This window comes from Pelophylax lessonae, assembly GCF_965119305.1.
Source record: "Pelophylax lessonae genome assembly, chromosome: 4".
Taxonomy (NCBI): domain Eukaryota; kingdom Metazoa; phylum Chordata; class Amphibia; order Anura; family Ranidae; genus Pelophylax; species Pelophylax lessonae.
This window is the reverse complement of record NC_138771.1, coordinates 462078354-462100409: the sequence shown is the minus strand read 5'-3', so window position 1 is coordinate 462100409 and position 22056 is coordinate 462078354. Positions and strand designations below refer to the sequence as shown.

Sequence of the window (22056 nt, the reverse complement as noted above, 5' to 3'; positions counted from 1 at the left end):
CATTCCAGGCCCGAAGGTGGTATACTAGAGCCCTGGCAGGATGGAGTGGTTGCTTGGGAGGCTGTGAAAGTAATCAGGCAGCTTTACCGTCCCAGAATCACTTCCATCAGAAAGCTGACATTTGGTATGACAAGTACACACACACACTCTCTTGGCTGCTGTAGCTGCATTCGGATGCATGTTTAGAGGTTCACTTTATTTAGTGTGCCCCCCCCCCCCCATCCTGGTTTATAATCAACTTTCTTGGCTCCCATGCTGCCATATTCACCAGGAAAAATAAAAAGCCCTTTGTAAGCTCCAAATCAATCTGGTAGGAGCTTACACGAGGCTAAGGGCACTTGCCTCCAAGTAACAGGGCTGGGGTCTAGTGATTGGCTGCTGAAACACACAACATTGCATCATGAAAGAAAGGGGAAAAAAGAGTCAGATGGTATCCCATATCCAGAAATATCAAGTTTTCCACTTCGCTCTGGCAGTAAATGGAAGCTGAGTACTGTATAAACAGCAGGTAGACCCATGAACCTGTTGTTTTGCCCTGAAAAAGGTAACTTTAAGATTTGCTCCTCAATCTTTGCTTTATATAAGAATATCTCCTTTGTTTACAAATCTTTTTCACCCCAGATGTTTTAAAAATGTCTGAAAAGGACAGCGCTGAAAGCACTGGGGAGCCGAGCCACTCCCAGGAGGAACTGAATGCTGACCCTAAAGACAATAGTCCTGGAGAGCAGAAACATACAGTCTCTGAACCTGTTGCCATAACTCGGAAACGCCCCGAGTCTAAGTCCAGCAGTCTATCCGCTGACGAGGAGGAGAGTCAAACAACAGACAAGCAAGAGCAGGTATGGGCATATGAGAAATTCTATAAAACTCAGAGGCTGCTGTTGTAGTATTCTCAAATAAATATACTGTATATTATTAAAAAAAAAAAAAAAAAAAAAAAATATATATATATATATATATATATATATATATATATATATATATATATATATATATATAAGTATATTAATATTCTGTGAATACAGTTCACTTTAGTATTTTTTGTTGACCTGTTATTTTTTTTTTATTTTTTTTTTACAGAAAATTTTAATTTTGATGGCATTGCATTTTAATTAGATAAATAAATGAAAGTCATTATGATAAGATAAATCGGACTGCATGGAGATGAAAGGTCGAAAGGACCAGGTCCATACTGATAAACAAAAGTTTATCAGTATTGGTGTGTTGTAAGCAGTACCAGACATTTAGCTAATATTATTTATCACTAATTTAAAAGACATATATAGGTAAATAGTTTATAAGGTTGAAAAAGGACACTTGTCTTGGAAATGGTATAGATAGACAACTCCTATCCTAATATTTATTAGTGGTTCTTAATGAATAATAACTACTGCAGTAGGGAACAGACACAAAGAGAGACACTCAGCATCTTTTCAAATAATTGTTCTGTTTATTTGGTGCATTTGAGGTTTTTTTTATAACCCACGCTTAACACATTCATTTTACAATTGTAAATAGTGCATAAATGGGTTAGTGTCTTATCAGGGTCTTGGAAATGTGAGTATGCAGCAGAAAAGTTAGTATGATGCCAAGGGCATTGGCTGTAGTAAACAAAGCATAAAAAATTAGAGAGTTTAATTTTTTTTTACACAGGTCCATCCAGTCCCACCTATGTGACATCTTGCTGATTGATCAAGCCCCATTCAGACTTGCAAACGGCGCTGTTTGCGATTTATATAAGGGAGACCCAGGGGGGTTCCCTGCGATTAGCTGTGGGCAGGAAGCCACCATTGTAAACAATCAATGGGAGGCTAAGAGCTCCGCAGCTATTTGCGGTCGCTCAAATGTAATTGTTTATGTAGCAATTACCTGCAAATCACTGGCCCTGAAAACAGACTGTCTGTGACCAGGGCTGATGATTAACAGGTAACCACTGCTTGAGCGATTACATGAAAGCGGCTGCGAGTAGCTGCCATTGGGGCTCCTGCCTGTAAGTAATCGCAGGGAACCTCTGCTGGGTTTCCCACACCCAATCCCAAATGCCCCATTTGCAAGTGTGAATGGAGCATAGTGGCTGGAATTCACCGTTTGGATGCCTTTGCAAGCCCTACCCGGCTCGACAAAAGTTAAATTAAAAATTGACTCGGTCAGGTGGAAAATTATTGGCAGAACAGCGATCTGAATGTATGGCCAGCTTTAGCCTAAATTGTGACTACAGTCAAATTTAAAGAGAGACCCACATTTTATTTCAGGTATATCTAGCTTACTCCTGTTATGCATTCCCATGTTGTATTTTATTTATTTCTTGCGCACTTCTAATAATCTGAACGATCTTGAAGTTTGTAAACTTACGGTACTTTGTGAAGCATTCCATACATTTACTTCCTTGAATTCTGTGACCCGTACCTAAGTAGGCATGCTGTGTCACACATTTTAAAGAGGTGTTGAGAGGAGGAGATTTAGAAGGCCAGGTCAGGATAGGAATCACTGTTTGCAGGCACCAAGGTACCCTGAGATATATATATATATATATATATATATATATATATATATATGCCGAAAAAGAATTGCAGTGCTGTGAGCCTAACTTTTTCATGAGTAGAAAAAAATATATACCTAGCAAATTATATACACACTAGACATTAAGCCCGTTAAATTAACGGGCGCTAGAACATATGTGGTCAAACATTTGTAAAAACATACTTGTTCCAGTTAAGCGGCTCTCGCTTATCTCGTTCTTTTTTTCTAACAACACGCGAGCAGCATGACGTAGCCAGCTCTGCGCATAGCGTCCCTGTTGCCCTAGCAACATCGGGGACATGCGCAGAGCTGACCGAGTGGCTCTCCCGTGACATCGCTCGTCCGCCGCCACTTGTAACGGCCCAGGCCGCTTAGCAGTAAGTCCACGCAAGCGCGTGCCCGCGCACACCCGCCGCTTCAACAGTTTCGCCCGGCCGCCCGAAGTCTCTGCGCTCCAAGTCCCAACGGCTGTCCATGGGGCACATTCCCAGTAGCGCAATCCCACGGACACAGGGACTGGACGCAGAGACACTTGTACTTTATTATATAGGATAGGATGTGTTACTAATTTCATGTGGTGAAACATTATCCAAAAACAAAAATGTGTCAATCAAACATTTAAATCAATAAACTCAGGCCAATTAATAAAATAAGTGATAATGTGCATAAACAAATATGAGATATGTAGTAATTAGAAATTAAAATGTAAACGGCAGAGTGGACACTTCAAAACATGCTGGGAATCCAGGAAGTTGTGGAAAGAGATAGCCCGCAGACAGGCAGAACTCACAACATAAATGGAGATTTTTCAAATAAGCTTATATTGTCAAATATAACCTTTGTTTGTATTACTATTACAATGCTGATGTTAAAAAAATTAAAGTGTATGCTGTGATCATAGAACTCATTTAAATTATTATCTACAAGTGTTCTTTTTATATCCTTGTATCTATTTCTCCTGCAGGATTCTGCTACCAAATCCTCTTCATCCTGGGGATACTGGGGTAGCTGGGGAAAGTCTTTAATATCTACTGCTTCAGCCACTGTGGCAACTGTAGGTGAGTATTTTTGTCCGACCATGAAACCAGTCATTTGATCCTCAGCCCACAGTGTGTACCTATGCTTATGCAGGGCAAAGCAACCGGTCCCCTATAACACCCCCTCTCTCAGGAGGGCATGCTAACCCCCCAACGTTTTTTGGAGCTGGAAGCAGAATAGTGGCTAGGGCACATACATTACACTTTAAAGAGACCCTGTCAGCAGACTGTTAATTTCAACAACTATCCTCCTTAAATTTATATGTGCATTCAACATATTTTATGGATGTTATTTACCTATAAAAGCCTTCCTTGTAAAAACATCCCAAAGCTCTAAGACTGCCACTAAGCTGCCATCTTGGCTGTGATGTCAGCAGACTCATATAGACCTTATAGTACTCCCCTTTGTTCCCTCACTGACCGTTGCATAAAAGGTTTTTTTGGGAAGTGAGGGGGTGCAGGAGCTGGGTCAGCACAGACACTGTATAGACACTCCCAGAAAAGGTAGGAGCTGTGATGTTCAAGGGGGAAAAGGGTTAGGCTAGGGAATCGACTATTCTTGCAAGTTCTAAGGCTTATCGCAAGTGTATACAACATCATTTATGGAAAAGAAAAAACACTACAAGCAAGCATTTACAATACATGCATTTTTTAAAGTAGGTGAGAGGGTTTCTTTAAAGCTGGACTCCATGAGTTTAGGAAAAGTGTGAGGAGGTTAAGTTCTTTGCTGACAAACTGATGCTACTTTACATTTATATGGGAGATTGCCCAACATACCCTGAATAGCGGATGAGCATTTTGGGTAAACTATTGATCTGATAATTTATAAATAAGAGTATGGCCAGTTTTACCAATCTGGAACAACAGGGTGCCCAAGGTCTGAACACCAGGCGGAGCTTTTATGTGGGAAGGTTGTAGCGCCTATACACCTGTCATATTTGGGCTTGGCCAGGAACATTTTGACAAGTGGCTGTGCAGAGGTTGCACAGCCGGTATCTTGCTGAATTAGCTACAGGTGAATATAAGACTGGGAGAAGAGGCGATACTACAAATGAGTGTAACATGTAAAAAAAAAAGAAACATGTTAATTCAGTTGTTTAACTTTACAGAACTAGCTTAATTTCTTGAATCTGTCTTGATATCAATAGCCTGTAATATACTCCATGGCGGCACTCCGATTAAAAGAAGGAGGGTCAGCACTCTGAGCCAATGAAAGTTATTTGGCTTTGCTGAGCCCTTTCAGTCAACAACTTAAACATGCTTACAGGATGAGTGTGTGGAGTGATGGCCTGCCCCGTGTGCATCTTTTTCCTCAATATCAAGTCACAGTCTGGGATTAGGAAGATGACCAAGCTGTATTGCTCAACTGCAGCAGAGAAGTGGGAGATCACTGGCTTGGCTTGGCTTTGCTGTCTGGCGGGGGCACTTAAGTCACAAGACTGTCTGAACACAGTTATAAATCCTTTGATAGAGAATATGGTTTATTTGTGTATTTCAACTGTGTATTCTACTGTTGGCCTGGAATTCAGCTTTAATAATCTTCAGAGATAATGAAAGTTAATAACATCCCTTAAGTACGTGGTTTGTAAGTAGATATACAACCTATTACCAGTTATCTAAAAGTGTGTAATAAACCTTTTTTATTTTGATGCTTTTCTGATCCTTCAAAAAATATATTCCCTTCAACAGGTCATGGAATCAGTACTGCTATTGAGAAGGCAGAGAGCACTCTGGGAGTTCCCAGTCCTGTAGAGCTGTCATTTAGGGACCGAGCTGAGGCAGCAGAAGGCAAGTCCAACACTTGTGTTTTAATCAGCATTTTATTAGTGATGAGGTAGTATATAACTTTTTATATACAGAATTAACTCAGGAAACTGCATGTTTCGAAGATCGCTACTCTAAAATATCTATATCAGCCTTTCTCAACCTTTTTACCCCCCGGGAACCCTTGAAATAACTTTCAGATTTCAAAAAAACCCCTACTAAACCCAATGCATTGTTAGTCAGTGAGAAAAATGCCCTTTTCATTGGTGGTCAGTAGAAAGAATTACCGTACCCCTTACCATGGTAGTCAGCATTACACCCTTCCAGATGTATGGTGTCATACTGCTGGCTGTGCCAAATGGCAATAGACCCGGAACAATGTAGGCACCATCAGATGGAAGGTTAATCAGCCACAGCTAAGGGAACCCCTAGCAACCTGTGAAGGAACCCTAGGGTTCTACAGGACCCTGGTTGAGAATGACTGATGTTTAGAATAGGGATTAGGTCATGGTGAGATTTACCACACCAGACTCATCTTATTGGAGTTTTCTCTTGATAAGATATGGAATGCAAAACACAGCAGGAATATGTTGGCTATAGCGTCCTCAAATTTTTTATTTAACACCTGAGCTTTCGAAGGTGTTGTGTGTGTTTAGCACCAGTGTGCTGTGTGAGAAGTATTGAAACTTGAACAAAATCATGCTTATATATTTACAATTATTTTATTTACTTCTATAGTTCTGAAAGTCTCGTTCCACTACAGAAGACCATCCACATCCTTACTCCTTAAAAAAGGGCAGCTATTCCTGTGTCATTTGTACAGATGTACACATACACACTCTGCCACAAGTGTTAATAGAAGCTAATTACTCTACCAGTATATTTTTGAAAAGGAAATGGGAGAGTGCAGAGAAGACCAAGGCAAAATGTGAAGAACATATAGGTGTTTACATTCAGTATAAGGTTACAATATTTCCCTTTACAGATGACAATACCGGAGAAGGTGCGGAATCCAAAGAGGGTGAGACCTCATCACCAATTTCAGGAGCTCTCGGCTTCCTCTCCAGCATCTCCACTGCTGTGCAAAGTACAGTAAGTCTCTTTACATTTCCTACTACAAAATAGATCTAATGCTGATTCAAACTACATTTAGGATGTATCTATAGCCAAAGATTTTTTTGGATTAAGCAGAAAACAGCGAAAAGCCCTTGTCAAAACAGCTCCTAGAGAGCTGGCATCATCCAGAAAGCAGGGCTTTATCTGTAAAGAGGAAATTGAGTCAACATAATTGCACTTTTGTTTATATTCTCCTAATTCTGATCAAGTCTCCTTCTTGGAGACCACCCTTGAACAACTGCATACATTGTTTACTGAAGATACCGTTGTGCATCTGGATATCAGTCTTGAAAGAGATCATACACTAGACGCTTCCAAGTCATCATTCTCCTCTGTTATAAATGTCTGGCGTCTTCTGTATCCCATGTCCAAAGATTATACCTTATTTTCCCTACCACCACTTGCGTCAAGCACAGGATGCTTCTGTAGGTGTTGTCTCCCTGTCTGATCATGCTCCAATCTCCCTAGATGAGGTACTCCGAGCTCTTCTAGATAGGCCTTGGACCTGGCATCTTCATGATCCTCAAAACAACAATATCTCCCCTGCGCTCAAGTGGTATGCGGGAAGGTGAATCTTCTAGGCGGTTTTATGACACAAATGAAGTGGTCTTGCTGCCCCCCTTCAGGACCAAGGGTATCCAAAAGGCACTATAAGGAAACAACAAGAGAAGGGGGCATCGACCTTGTGCATTACCACTTAAAAGTTTATTAAAATCAAAGAAGGGTAGCGTACAATATACTCACAAACGTAGCATATGAGCAAGCATATAGGAAATGGGCACCGCTCGCTTCCAGGACACTTCTCTACTGCTGGATAGCGTGGTGGCGTCCTCAAAACCTGATGTAGCTTACGCATTTCGAGGGAGGACCCTCTTCCTCAGAGCCAAAATTGCCAAAGCATATATTTGTGGGGCTCTCATTAAACATGGGTCTACAATTAAAAAGGTAAGACATACACTCCCTAAAGCGGAACTACCCCTAACAACTTGATGAAAAATAATGTTCTCTAGCAAGGAACATACATTTCGCAATAATTATGCTACCAAAATGAATGTGCTGTAAATTGCCTCCAGCATTGTTCCTGTTTCTTCTTGCTGGAGGCTGCCATTTTGCTAAGGCCCTGAGCCCCTGAGCAGCAGTAAATCCTAAAGCGGAACTAAACCTATCGATTTAACAGTTTAAAAAAAAAAAAACATTCCTGGAATGCCGGGGTTGCTAACTGTTACATTTGCTTGTGTTCTCAACCAAGTCAAACCATCAAATGGCTGGTGTCATAACCGATCACATGTACAGCACCATGGCAGTTTCAGATCAAACAAAAGCAGCTAACTTGGCTGTAAAGGATTGGAGAGTTTAAAATTCCCTAAAAGAGAGCAACTGAGCATGTGCAGAGCAGGGTGAGACCGTGTATTACTGGATTTTAAAAAGTTTAGACACTTATTTTTCATGTTTTCCATAGTTATACCTGCAAAAGGGGTCAGCCTAAAGTAATATATCAGGACTTAATTTTCTGACTAAAGTTCTACTTTAAAGATATACAGTACACAATTTAACTTAAGTGCGGAAAGAGAATTTAGCATTATTTAAACTATCTGAGCTTACCACTCTCAGAAAACATGCAAATCACTCTGCTCTAAATCACGATAATCATAAAATGTAAAGGCAATGATCATAAAGTGTACACACCCCTACTATGAACACGGCAGAAATGTGGCAAAATCCTAGCACAGGCTCTAAAAGCCCAACAATTTTTTATTTCGGAGATCACCACCTGGTGGGGCAGTAAAGTGTTTCAATAGACAGACAGGTTTTTATTGCTGTCTGTGTCCCCGATAGGGAGATTTATTTATTTATTTATTTATTTATTTATTCTCTCTAATTTTGTCACTGAAAGAGGGATAGAGGTGGAATTATTTCAGTGATTACACTGGTGGGAGAAAATGTCCCTAGTATTTAAAAAAAAAAAAGAAAGCTTTAGTCTCGATTCACACTAGCGCGACTTGTCAGGCGACTTGTCCATTGACCGCTACAGGACCCGTTCTAATAGGAGCGACACAAGTCGCTCCGACTTAGAAAAAGGGTCCTGTACTACTTTGGGGCGACCTCAGAGCGACTTGCATAGACTTCCATTATGTGAAGGCTGTGCAAGTCGCTCCAAAGTCGTGGTGCATGGGAATGCACAAGTTGCCCCCAAAGTAGTACAGAGTCGTGTCGCCCCAGTGTGAACCGACTCTTACAGGTTTAAAACAAGCAGTAAGGAAGCAACATATTGCTTCCTCATGGCCTGCCAGATGCCTCTGAATAGTGATCCACCACAAGTCACTTTTCAGAGGGGAGGCAAGAACTGGCACAGTATGAATGAACCCTAAAGTCAAAGCCCAAAAAGGTTTTGGCTTTAGATACATTTTATAGATACCCTTTAAACAGAAGTTCCAGGGAAACAGCAACACACACTTTTTGAAATAAAAGTTTTTATTTTCTGTTCAGTCATTTTTGCAATTCACACACCCCTGCCCCAAGCACACAGCTTCATTTGTTATCTTCCTGTCATTGTGCAGTGAAATAGGAGTGTGATTATAAATGTGAATTGAGCAGGTGACACAAGAAACTACAAATCACAAATTAAAGAACAAACAAGAATGTTTTGGCATCTGATAAATTTGACAGATATGCTTTTCAACTAAAGTCAATTAACAGTAAATAGGCTTAAATACAAAGTGTGGTTACATGTTGTTTGACTTGGCTGGTAAGTATACAACTTTTATAGGTCACGCCTGCTAGTGATTTTCTGTTGTAGCAACTGGGGCATTTTTTTTTTACTTTTTATTTATGGCAACCAAAATGACATTTTCATTACAGAGCATGCCATAAATCTAAGCTCACGTTCTCATTGAGCCGATTTGATATGTCAAATCGCATGCTGAATCTGAGCCTATTGCCGGCAATGGCACCGTCCGAGTCGGTGCAATGCCGACTTTGTGGCGCCGCGCCGATTCCCAAAAGTATTTTCTGCACTACTTTTGGTGACTTCGGTGGTGCGATTTCAATAGACATCTGTGCAGGAACCCACACAGATGTCCGTCAAATTGACCCCCCTCCCCCCAAGTCGGACTGAAATGCCGGTTTGAAATCACTCACACGGTTTCAAACCCTCCCTCAGTGTAAAACTAGGCAGTGTGTATCCTAATGCAGAGTTCTTCACTCAAGCAGGAAATGTCATGTGGTAGGTATTCTGGACACTTGATTGTGTTCAGAACGCCTCCAGGTTGCCTTATTGCATATAATTCTTTAGAAAATGACAATGCTGCCTATCGCAAAAGAAAGGTAATCTTTAAGCGGTTGTCGACCGCCGCAAGTACATATATGCTGCGGCGGTCAGCCCCGGCCAGGCAAAGTGATGTACCGGTACGTCACTAGCCTAGGAGCCAATAGCGGGCAGGCGGGCGTGCGCCGCCGGAGGCGCGCTCCCGCCTCGGCTCGTTCACGGACACCTCCGTGCGTGCGACCGGCGGACCCGAAGTCCGCCGGTCACTCGCAATCGTCCGCTGTGAAGGGAGAAAGGCAGGCGGCTAGTGTAAACAAAGCCGCCTGTCATTCTCCCCTGTGTAAAAGCACTGATCTAACGGTCCTGCTATGTAGGACCGTTGATCTGTGCTGTTACACACATAACCACATCCCTGCAAAGTAAGTAATTTTGGCTTGTGTAGCAATTGTATACGCTATATTATTATTATTATTATTATTATTTTTTTTAGTTGCTATAATTTTTTTCCATGAAAGTGGAGTTACTCTTTTACAAGAAAAAGCCTTGTAATCTTTATGCATTTGTTTAGGGGAAGACTGTCATCACAGGAGGATTGGACGCCTTGGAGTTTATTGGGAAAAAGACAATGGACGTGATTGCAGAAGGAGATCCAGGATTTAAGAAGACCAAAGGGCTTATGCACAGGAACACTACCCTGTCACATGTAAGCATTTACACCTACCATAGATCTGTTGGAGTCAAAGTTGATTAAAAAAAAATCTGCTAGTAAAAAATAAAAATAAAACCAGCTGTACATATGGAACATATCCATATAAAAATGTTAAACCTACTAATTTATGTATTTAGTAAAAGTATAGTGTATTTTCAGGGAGTGTACATTATGTAACTAGACCTCATTCATATGGGTGTACCTGGTGCAAAGGCCGTGTTGCCTGCACAGAATGCACAAATGTTCCATGCACCCGTGTGCAGGCAGGCCCATTCATGTCTACTGGTAGCAGTGGTTGCAAAGACTCTGCTGCCACTCCAAATTTTACACCTGCGTGTGTCCCTGAACAGTGCGTGTCACACTGTTTGCGTTCGGGAGCAATGCACCCGCACCCACACAGATGTCAGTTTGGGAACAGTGGCTGTGTTTGTGCAGCTACGAAGTCCCAATAGACATGAATGGGACTGCCAGCACATGGATGCACAGAACACCTGTGTATCCCGTGTGGGCGTCTAACATAACCCTCGCACAAGTGTACATTTAGCTACACTCATGTAAAGGTGGCCTTACGTGCTTGCTTTTTCCTATTTATGTTGTTGTATTAAATCTGGAGATCTGAAGAATAGTCACTAGAGGTGGTCCAGAGGGGCTTGTTGCTGTGGGGAAGAGCTGGAACTGGAGCACTCAAGAATCTGGTGCAGCTGTGGATGGTAGTCATTTAGATTCTATCTTCAGCTTGTTCAATTAAGCTTTGACAATAAAAGCTGGAAGCTGATTGGTTTCTATGCAGAGCTGCATCAGATCTTACACTCTACAGTTTTAGTAAATCATCCTCACAGTTTCTTTCTTAACAGCAGATGAGAAATGATTTACGGGCTAATTTAAAAGCCAGTGCAATTAGAGCAGTGCTCTGTATCTAATTTCAGCCAGTCACATGATCCAAAATCTGACTAATGCAAATTGAAATGAGATTGGTGTGAGTAACCAAACCTTTTATTATGTGCTCACTGCCTTTATTGAATAATCTTTTCTATTAATTTGAAACTATTACAATTACAACGTATTAATACGCAGAGATAATAATACCTTACTTTATATATTTAAGCACTTCTCACCCAGGCGCTATATATAAACAGCCGGGCAGAAGCTTCCTTGTTTCGTATGGGTATGTCCTCCCATTCTGGCCATTTTTGCATGGCCTTAGGCCATGTAGCAGCGCAATCTGTACTGGGAAGTCTCTTGGCACTTTACTACACACTGAAAAAAATAAAAGCAATCTGTCACCGGTCATTGAATTTAGTGCAGTGTCATTGTACTGCTCTGTTTAGTGTTCAGAGACACAGTATGCTATTGCAGGATCCTTGGCCAGAGTAGTACAATGTCATCATAGTGGCACTGCACTGCAGTGCTCTAAGTGACAGGGATGTAAAAAAAAAAAAAAAAAAATTAAGGGCTCATCTGAATTAGTGATCTCTGAAGAGGGATCAATGTTCGGATCACTCTTCAGAGAACATTTAACAGGTGGTGAGAAGGCATTATATTGCCCTCTCAATGCCCTCCTAAATGCTGGACTGCTGCGGTTCCAGGGCAGTTACATCGCAGCCCCATTCACTTGAAATGGTTGCACTCGTTGAAAGGTGGTGCCCACTTAGCATTACATGGGGGATAATGCCTGCTCTGGAATGTGTACACACCCGGCCGCTATCTTCCTAGCTAAAGGGGGATTGGTCGATAAGCAGTAAAAATGCAGCTCAGCCGCAGGGTTTTACTGCCCCACCCTCCATGCCACAAGTGTAAATGAGTCTTTACACTCTCACCACACCCGTGCAGCCAGTCCAGTCCCAATGTAACCATAAGGCCTCATTCACACAGGATGTATCAATGCATACTCTGTGCGAGGGCCATGCTTACCTGCACAGGGATGCACATGTGTTCATGCATCCCCATGCAGGCGGTTCCATTCATGTAGTTTGGGACACAGTAGCTGCATGGACACAGCTGCTGTTCCCAGTTCAACATATGTGTGGGTACAAGGCCCGAATGCAGACAATGTGAGTTTGGGGATGCACAATCGTATAGATTTCAGATTTGGAGCAAGAGCTGTGTCTGTGCAGACGCTGCATCCTAATACAACTTCACAAAATTCATCATGCCTCTTACCAAATAGCTGCAAAAAAGGAGTCATTTGGGGAGGATTGTCTTTGCATGTTAGGGCCTCAAGAACTGAGATAGGTAGTCAGTACATCAGGACTCATCCATATTCAAATATATAGAACATGGTTTATAGACTCTATAACTTTCACACAGACCAAATGTTATACACTGATTTGGGTTATTTTTACCAAAGAAATGTAGTAAAATATATTGTGGCCTACATTTATGAAGAAAAATTATTTATTTACAAACTTTTATAACCGAAACTAAGGAAAGCTTTTTTTTTTTTTTTTGTTTCCAACAATTTCAGTCTTTTCATCTTAAACAAAAAAAAAAAAAAACCCTTTGGTGATTAAATATGACCATAGGAAAGCTCCATTTGTGTCAAAAAAGTATATAAAACTTATTTCTCTGTCGCTCATTGACAGACGTAGTCCTCGTTGATTCAACACACTCGGGTTATGCTGCCCTCTACAGGAGTAGGACTAGACAGGAAAGAAAACACTCTGGCCACACCTTAGGGGCAGTCCCAGAGGGTATATCCTCTCTCTCTCTGCTACAGCAAATCAGTTTTTTTCTGTCTAGTTAGGAGTAAGGACCTAGATACCTTGCTGGGATCTTCGGTCCTGGCAGGATTTTTTTCTTAGAAAAGATTTTTTAGACAGCTTTTTTTCTCCAGTGTTCCTGTGAGATCTTCAAGCAAGAAAGCTGAACTGGGCGACGGGCTGGATGTTGAGATCCAGTGGTCACCCCAGTTCAGCCTACGAGCGCGTGCAGGCCATAGCTCCGCGCTGGGTCGGCCGCGACATAGTCCCACTGGACGGGGACTGACCCTGCGAGTTAAACGTCTCGCCAAAACGCCTAAGACCATGAGTCACGGCGTCCGTACTGGTCGACAGCCCTCCCACCTCGGTGGAGAGGGGTACTGTCAGGAGTTGGCGCCCGCCTGGTTCCGGTATGGTGAGTAGTATGTTCCCCCTTTCCCCCTGACGGGTCTTGTGGTGAACGCGGGCCCCTTGATGTAATGGTAAGGATGGATCTTCCCTCTATCCTATAACATGTCACAGATCCCCCTGTTTGAGTGTGATTTTTGTGAACAAAAAGCCAGGAGGCTTGGTTTGGGAGCTGACAATCTAATTGCAAAGATGTTAAAATGATGAAGTCAGTGGCAGTACTAGAACTTTACTGTGATAGTATAAAGTATCCTACCTGTCAAAAGCCACAGGGCGATGTCTATATATGTATACTGCATTCCAGATCATTCCTCCAGCTAAACAGATGCCTCCCGACGGCCACGGACCGCATACGGCCCGCCAGGGTCCGGTACCGCCGACCACGCTGACCACCATGAGGGTGAAGGGTTGTGAGGCCGAGATCCTTCTGCAGACATGCCGCTATTCTGTGCAGGCCGCCGCCATTGTCTGGTAGATCGCACGAGGCCGCCATTTTGGCGTAGCCTCATGTCTCCAGCATGGGGGCGGCCATGTTTGAGGTGACTCAAACACCTCGTGGAGCCGCCTCCTTTCTTCCCGGGAAGCCAGCCAAGAGACTTCCTGTCTGTTCTAGACAGTGCTGAGACAAGTTGCAGTTGAAACTCTGAGCATCAAGTGGTGAGCCCTGGGGTCTATCTCTCTCTCTCGCTCTATAGGGGTCCCTAAGCAGGTACACTGAGGGGCTTTGTGGCGCTGGGGGGTCTGAAAAAAAAAAAGAAAAAAGTGTTTTTTTTTTTTTTTGGGCAAATTGATTTTTTCCGGGTAGCATCTGGAATTATCATGGACCCTGCCACACAAGTACCCCCACCTGTTTCCCTCGAGGGGGCCGCGGGACCCGCCGGTGCACAGAGTATGGATGCATTTACAGCAGTTTTGGAGTCTTTGGTGGCTCGGGTGGAGACGGCCTGTCAGGAACGGGAGTCAAGAAAGCGACCCCCGCCTACCCCTATATCATCTGATACTTCAGATTCAGATTTTGAGATGGTCATTGCAGCTGCAGGTCCCTCTGCAGGGGCTGTTGTCTCAGGTAAAGTCCCCTCAGACAGTGAGGAGGACGTTCATGCTTCCGCCATAATTCAGGAAGAAGCATTGGTGGACGCACTAGTTGTGGCGGTTCGGGAAACCTTAAGACTTGAGGTTTTACCGGCAGAGGCAACTGAAACAGAGATTCCCTTTGGTACTAACAAACCCACCAAAACGGTGAAGGTTTTTCCTGTACCCAAGTGTTTTGGTAATAAAATTAAAGAAGAATGGGAGCATTCTAAGCGTACCTTTACTATTTCCAAGCGCATTGCTAGACGCTATCCGTTTGAGGAATCCCTTATTAAGAAATGGACGGTACCACCAGTGGTGGATCCACCTATTTCCAGACTGAATAAAGCCACAGTTATTCCGGTGGAGGACGCTTCTTCCTTTAAGGATCCGGTGGATCGGAAAGTAGAAGCGGAGTCCCGCACTATCTTTTCCCTGATAGGGTCAGCCTTTAGACCAGTAATTGTCATTGGTTTAGTGTCTCAGACATTAACGGAATGGGCGAGATTGGTGCGCCAGGACCTGAAGGGGAAAGATATCCCCCAGGCAACATCTGATTTGATGGAACAGATTATACAAGGACTACAGTTTATCTGTGATGCAGCCTTGGATGCTACCCCCCTATTAGGGCATGCATCTATATCAGTGGTAATCCTCAGACGTGTGCTGTGGTTAAAATGCTGGTCAGCGGACCTAGGTTCCAAAAAGACCTTGACGAATCTCCCCTTTCAGGGGAATCGCCTATTTGGGGCCACCCTAGATGAGATCATTAAGGATGCCACTGGGGGCAAAAGCACTTTTTTGCTACAGGCTGCTAAAGCTAAAGGACCTCGTAACAAGCGGGGACCTTTCTTTACCACCCATAAAGGGTTCGTTCGCTCAGCTGGAGCAAGCGGGAAGGGCAAGACTCCTCCAGGAGGGTTCAAGAAGGGCTGGTCGGACAGACAAAAGACAGACTCAGCCAAACCTGAAGCAAAGGATTACACAGCCTGAAGGTGCGCCCCCACCCGGCTTGAGGGTGGGGGGACGTCTTCACCGGTATTCAGGGCATTAGATCGAGCATCGACCACTGCTACCGGTGCGATTCTTCCCTTCCAACATCTAAGTACTACAGGGAGCGGTAGTTACCGTTCCCTGAACAGATCATTTTCTTTACCTTTTCCAAAGATTAGCCTCAGTTCCCCACAAGAATCGGATCCGGTTGAACAGACAGACCAAGGAGCCTCTAGCCGGGTGACTTCGGTCCCTGTAGTTCAACCAGGAGAAATTGCCACTCCTGATAGGAATCAGGTGTCTGATAAATGTGTGGGAACAGAGAACGATCAGACTTTGTCGGATGGCCGGGGCCAGATAGCTCTAGGGCAGCCTGGTTCGGATCCAGTCAGCGCCAGTTGTCCTGGAAATTCTAGGATGACCTCTTCAAGCCGGTCTGGCCGACTTGGACATGCTAGTCGCGGACGTTCCTTGGGAACTTCTTCTCAGAGAGTGTCTGCGGTCTCAAGGACCGATCTTCCATCGTGCTTTACAGTCGCTGGTTTTAATGGCCTGGCTATTGAGACCCAGGTACTGAAGGACAGAGGTTTGTCAGCTTCAGTTATTCCTACTCTAATTAAGGCAAGGAAAGCGACTTCCAGCAAGGTCTATTATTGCACATGGAAGACTTTTATCGCGTGGTGCGAATCGTTAGGAATTCCTCCACGTACCTATTCGGTGACCCGAATATTGGCCTTTCTGCAAAAGGGGGTTGAGCAGAAACTAGCCTTGAGCACCATCAAGGGTCAGGTTTCAGCATTAGCAATCTTCTTTCAGAAGCCTTTGGCTACAAAATCCTTGGTGTGGAATTTCATCCAGGGGGTGCGGCACCTGGCTCCACCAGTCCGCGCGCCCTTACCGCCTTGGGATCTTAATTTGGTTTTGTCGGTTCTGCAGAAACCTCCCTTTGAAAACATCAGGGAGATTCCCTTGCTGACTTTATCCCAGAAGGTAGCCTTCTTAGTGGCTATCACTTCTGCACGCAGGGTGTCAGAACTGGCTGCATTGTCATGCCAGTCCCCATACTTAGTGATTCATAGGGATAAGGTAGTTCTTCATCCTAAGCCATCCTTTCTTCCAAAGGTGGTTTCAGACTTTCATCTGAATGAAGATATTGTACTACCTTCCTTGTGTCCTCAGCCCAATCATCATCGGGAACATGCGTTGCATTCCTTGGATGTGGTTCGGGCAATCAGGGTATACCTGAAAGCTACGGAATCGTTCCGTAAGACGGATTCACTTTTTGTGATCACGGATGGCCCCAGAAAGGGGTTGCCTGCATCTGCCGCGACTATCTCCAAATGGATTAGACAAACGGTGGTACAGGCTTATTCTATTAAGGGTCGGAGTCCTCCGTTCCCTGTTAGGGCGCACTCCACTCGAGCGCTCAGTACTTCCTGGGCCTTCCGCTATCAGGCGTCAGTGGTCCAGGTATGTAAGGCGGCCACCTGGTCGTAGGTACATACCTTTACAAAATTTTATAAGATTGATGTGATGGCATCGGCGGATGCCTCATTTGGCCGCAAGGTTTTGCAGGCCGCAATTTGAGGAGACCGGTGGTCTACCTCGAGGGTTTTTTTCTGTTGGAATTTTCTGTTGAGTCTCATCTTTGATTGATGAGCATTGAAGACTTCTAGTTGGCACCGGTTGGGCCTTCTAGATTGGATTTAATTTCCATTTTCCCACTCCTCATTTGTGGTACTGCTTTGGGACGTCCCGAGTGTGTTGAATCAACGAGGACTACGTCTGTCAATGAGCGACAGAGAAAAAGGGATTTTTGTAAGATCTTACCGTAAAATCCTTTTCTCTTAAGCTCATTGACAGACGTAGTACCCGCCCCTCTGTTTTTGAGTTGGGTTGGGTTAAATTCTCTAAACACTGCTTTGTGACATAACTGATTTGCTGTAGCAGAGAGAGAGAGAGGATATACCCTCTGGGACTGCCCCTAAGGTGTGGCCAGAGTGTTTTCTTTCCTGTCTAGCCCTACTCCTGTAGAGGGCAGCATAACCCGAGTGTGTTGAATCAACGAGGACTACGTCTGTCAATGAGCTTAAGAGAAAAGGATTTTACGGTAAGATCTTACAAAAATCCATTTTTGGGTACAGTGTTGCATGACTAATTGTTATTCAATTTGTGACAGCACTGAAATCTGAAAAAAAGCCTGGGCAGGAAGGGGGTGAAACAGTCTGATCTTTAAGTGGTTAAACAAGCATTTTGCTAATTCTTCTACCATGGATTGTCATCCTATATTATCTGTTTGGATGTCCTTTTAGGTTTTAAGAGAAGCAAAGGAGCGAGAGGAGCAGCGTGTCAGCAGTGACGTTACGACAGAGACAGAGCGGCGAGCGCACTACGGCCTGTTGTTTGATGACTACCAGGGCCTGTCCCACCTGGAGGCTTTAGAGCTGTTGTCCAAGGAGAGTGAGGGGAAGGTACATCAACTAGGCTACTATTTCAGACTCTGCAGTCAGTATGCACAATTACTTGAAAACATTTCTAAAAGCGATTTTTTTTAAGATGTAAAATGCTTTATATATTTTCTAACCGTGCCTTTTTGTAATTTGTTATTGAAAATTACTTTCTTATCTCCAGCCAGCCATATTTCCCCAAAACTGCCAAATACATTCGAAATTACTGGTATTTTTATTGCAACGGTGTTTTAATGGGATCCTTATCCTAGGATTCCTCTACTTGGTTTATTTCCCCCAGAAGCGTGCACAGAAATTGAGCTTCAGTACCTTGCAGCCTGTTATAAAGCTTGTAATAAATTGCATATTTGGTGAGATACTTGTGCACAGTTATGCAAAGCGAACAGATACTGGGGTTGTAATTTTTCTTACCATAGCTCTGGGACTGATCATGTGACCATGTGTAAAAGCAGATTCTTTCCTTTAACACTTTACTTGTTGGATTTTGGCAATTGCACTGGAATCAATCATATTTATCTACTATTTTTCTATTCTGCTCCTTCAAATTTTCCTGTCACTGTGGTCAAAAATTTGACCACACTAACGATTATAAAATCAAACGAACATTCTTAAAATTAAAATTTTATTTGAAGGAAGACATTGTTTTTGTATGGTCAGCATAAAAGTGACAGCAGGCGCAGGGAGCTTTTATCAAGCCACCTGCATATGACAACGGAGTCTGTCATACAGAATATGTTGCAGTTCTGTCTGAAAATCGGAAAACAGGCTTAAATTTTTATTTTTTTTCCTTTAAATAAAAAATGTAATCTCTGAGTCTGATGATATTTACCAGATTCAACCTCTAAATAGTATATACAGTATATCTCTTCTGTCTGTTATTCTCAGAGTGGATTAGAGATTTTGCTCCCTAACCGTATAGTTGGTAATTTATTTTTACCACTGCATATTGATATTTAAGAATAAATTGCCTTTTTTTTAAACTTTACATATTAACTAAATTATACATCATACTTTTTTTTTAAGGTTATTATCCGATTAATCAAAACAATAATCGGCCAACTAATCAATTATGAAAATAATCGTTAGTTGCAGCTCTACAGTTGCCTTTCTATCATCTCAAACCAGTCTGCCCATTCTCCTCTGACCTCTGACATCAACAAGGCATTTTTGTCCACACAACTGCCGCTCACTGGATATTTTCTCTTTTTTTGGCCATTCTCTGTAAACCCGAGAAATGGTTGTGCATGAAAATACCAGTAGATCAGCAGTTTTTGAAATACTCAAACCAAGCCGTCTAGTACCAACAACCATACCTCATTCAAAGTCACTTAAATCCCCTTTCTTCCCCATTCTGATGCTTGGTTAGAACATCAGCAAGTCATCTTCACCACGTCTAGATGCCTAAATGTTTTGTGTTGCTGCCATGTGATTGTCTGATTAGCATTGGTGTTACTAAGCATTTGAACAGGTGCACCTAATTAAGTGGTCGATAAGTGTAAATCAGTATGGTTTATTATAAAACAACTTTTTTCCTCACACCTGCTGAAGCTGAATGAAGTGCATTATGTAAAAGTCAAGGCAAAATTAAACTTAGTAGACTTGCTGATTGTGAACAATGACATGCTATCCTAGTTGGCCTTAGAAGCTTTATGGATTTTTCTGGTTGGCTGGAGTTACTTTGTGTTTGTTTTATTTCCTGTATAAGTAAATATAGCATTTATATTCAGTCTTTATTATTCCCAGGTAAAGTCCATCCTTGGTGCTCTGTCAGGGGAAGAGCTTGCAAAACTCAAACTGGAGTTAGAATCCTTAAAGGAAGTTTTCTCATTGGAAGAATTTGATGATGAAGATGACACGGAGAAGGGTAATGTTTCTGAATTGTGTGCCTTTTGTTCCCTCATTTCATATACCTGGTGTACAGAGATCTGTGGGTACATGCTGGTTCTATTGTATATTTACATCAGGGGAGCCAGAGTGGAGGGTTGTTGACATAAACCTGATCTGTTCTAAGTCCCGGTTCACACTTCTGCGGTGCAGGAACGCTGCGAATATGCAGCGTGTTTCTGCATCGCATCCGCGCCCCTGGCAGTTCACACTGCCATATGCGATACGCAGGGGGTGTCAATTAAAAGTTAACGACACCCCCAGTTGAGATCGCATATCGCAGTGCAATCTGCAAGTTCACACAGAATCAGATTGCACTAGTGTGAACCACCATGCGATCCGATTCTGCTGCAGATAAAAAAAAGGGTCATGTGTGTGTTTAGTGCGATTGCGGTGCGAATTCAGCCATACAAGCTGTATGGCTGAAATTTGCACCGCACAGAGATCGCATGTAATTTAGGAGCAGTGCGCTCCGAATTACATGTGATCTCTGTGATCGCACTAATGTGAACCGGCACTAAAACATTTGTAAGAAAAACAACAGCTCTGAAGTGCAGCGACCTTGTGGTGCCTACAAATGGTTTTGTTATTCTTCAGATCAGTCCCCATCGAGCCTCCTTGGATCATAGGCCTAGACTCTGCATGAAGATTTGACTTGTTCCCAAGTCACGATTAAACTCAACACTTTCTCTGAGTTCTAGATTCTGTCAAACAGCTATCAAATTTGAGAACTTCAGTAAGCAGTAAAGGTTCTGGCATTTGACAGTTGAATGATAAACTGTGTTTAGTGCAAGAAAATAATGAGACTAAAGCTGGATACACACTATCCAACTTTTGTTGGTAGATTTCCTTCAGATTTACCTTTTCTATGTAGTGCAAGGGCCTGCCAGATTGCATACAAATTGAAAGTGTTTAGGTTTGACCTCCATATTATATGGTTTTGGTAAGTCTAAAGGAAAAAGTCTTCAGAAAATCTTATAGTCTGTATGGCCCATTAGGGCCAGTTCACTCTAGGGTTGCACCAATATCATTTTTTTTAACACCGAGTACGAATACAGATAATTTTTTTTAAAAGTACCTGCCGATACCAGTTACCAATATCTAGGAAGAGGGATGATTTGGGAGTTAGGCTGGGGGGGAGAGAGTTGGGCGAGGCTGGGTTGAGGGCAGGGTGGGGGGGGGGGTAGGGGGGTAAGTGAGGACAGGGCGAGGGGAGTAGGGGGGTAAGTGAGGACAGGGCAGGGGGAGTAGGGGGGGTAAGTGAGGGCAGGGTGGGGGGGAGGAGTAGGGGGTAAGTGAGGGCAGGGTGGGGGGGGGTTAGTGAGGGTAGGGTGGGGGGGAAGTAGGGGGGTAAGTAAGGGCTGGGTAGTTGAGGGTGGGGTGGGAAAGGGGTCAAGGGATGGAGTGGTTGGGAGGATGCAGCTTCTCATGCAGGTGGATCCTCTGGAGCTAGGAGCCTGGGACCAGCTGAGCAGTGTTGATATATCTGGTCCTGTCCCCTCCTCTTGGGCAACTGGGGCTAGGGGAAACTCAGTGGTGGAGGAGGGGCGGAAGTAGAGCAGACGGGGACTCCAAATTTCTGTGCACTTATAAGCTAATCCCCCACTGTGCCGCTATTAAAAAAAATATAAACTTCTCCAGGTCCCCTATGTTCAGTGGGGGCCGGAGGACAGAAAACGGACTATTTAAGCACATTCGGGTTTAGGCAGATTAGTCCGCAGCAGCGCTCCCGACTGGCTCCAGTGTACTAATATAGAAGAGGCTACTGTAATTGTGAGGAGCGCTGCTGCTAAACCAGAAAGTGTTTAAATAGCCCACTTTCTGTCCCCCTGGCACCCACTGAACATAGGGGACCCGGAGAGGTTTTTTTTTTTCTTTTTTTAATCGCTGCACAGCATTTTTGGAGTCCCCACCTGCTCTACCTCTGATTCCCCCCACACACACACACACACACACACACACAGTTTGCAGAGCAGGGCCAGGACAGAAGGGCTGGAGGCTGGTGTGGTATGAGTGGTAGGAGTGTAGATGGGGGCAGAATTGACAGCTGGTGGGAAGGGAGGAGGAGGCGAATCCCACGGATGGGCAGCTGAAATGCCATTGGTTGTTAAGGACAGGGCAG

General features: G+C 43.5%; 1 protein-coding gene across 1 annotated transcript in view; it reads left to right on the top strand.

The window, feature by feature from the left end:
* The first annotated feature begins 631 nt into the window (after positions 1-631).
* The window catches only part of FAM114A2 (family with sequence similarity 114 member A2), a 77997-nt gene continuing 56572 nt past the window's right edge, over positions 632-22056 (top strand). Inside the window, exons 1-7 of the mRNA XM_082256633.1 lie at positions 632-839; positions 3485-3578; positions 5247-5345; positions 6307-6413; positions 10271-10405; positions 17895-18053; positions 19794-19914. Coding sequence (XP_082112759.1) covers positions 633-839; positions 3485-3578; positions 5247-5345; positions 6307-6413; positions 10271-10405; positions 17895-18053; positions 19794-19914 — 922 coding nt within the window. The 5' untranslated portion in view covers position 632. The remainder of the gene's footprint in view (positions 840-3484; positions 3579-5246; positions 5346-6306; positions 6414-10270; positions 10406-17894; positions 18054-19793; positions 19915-22056) is intronic.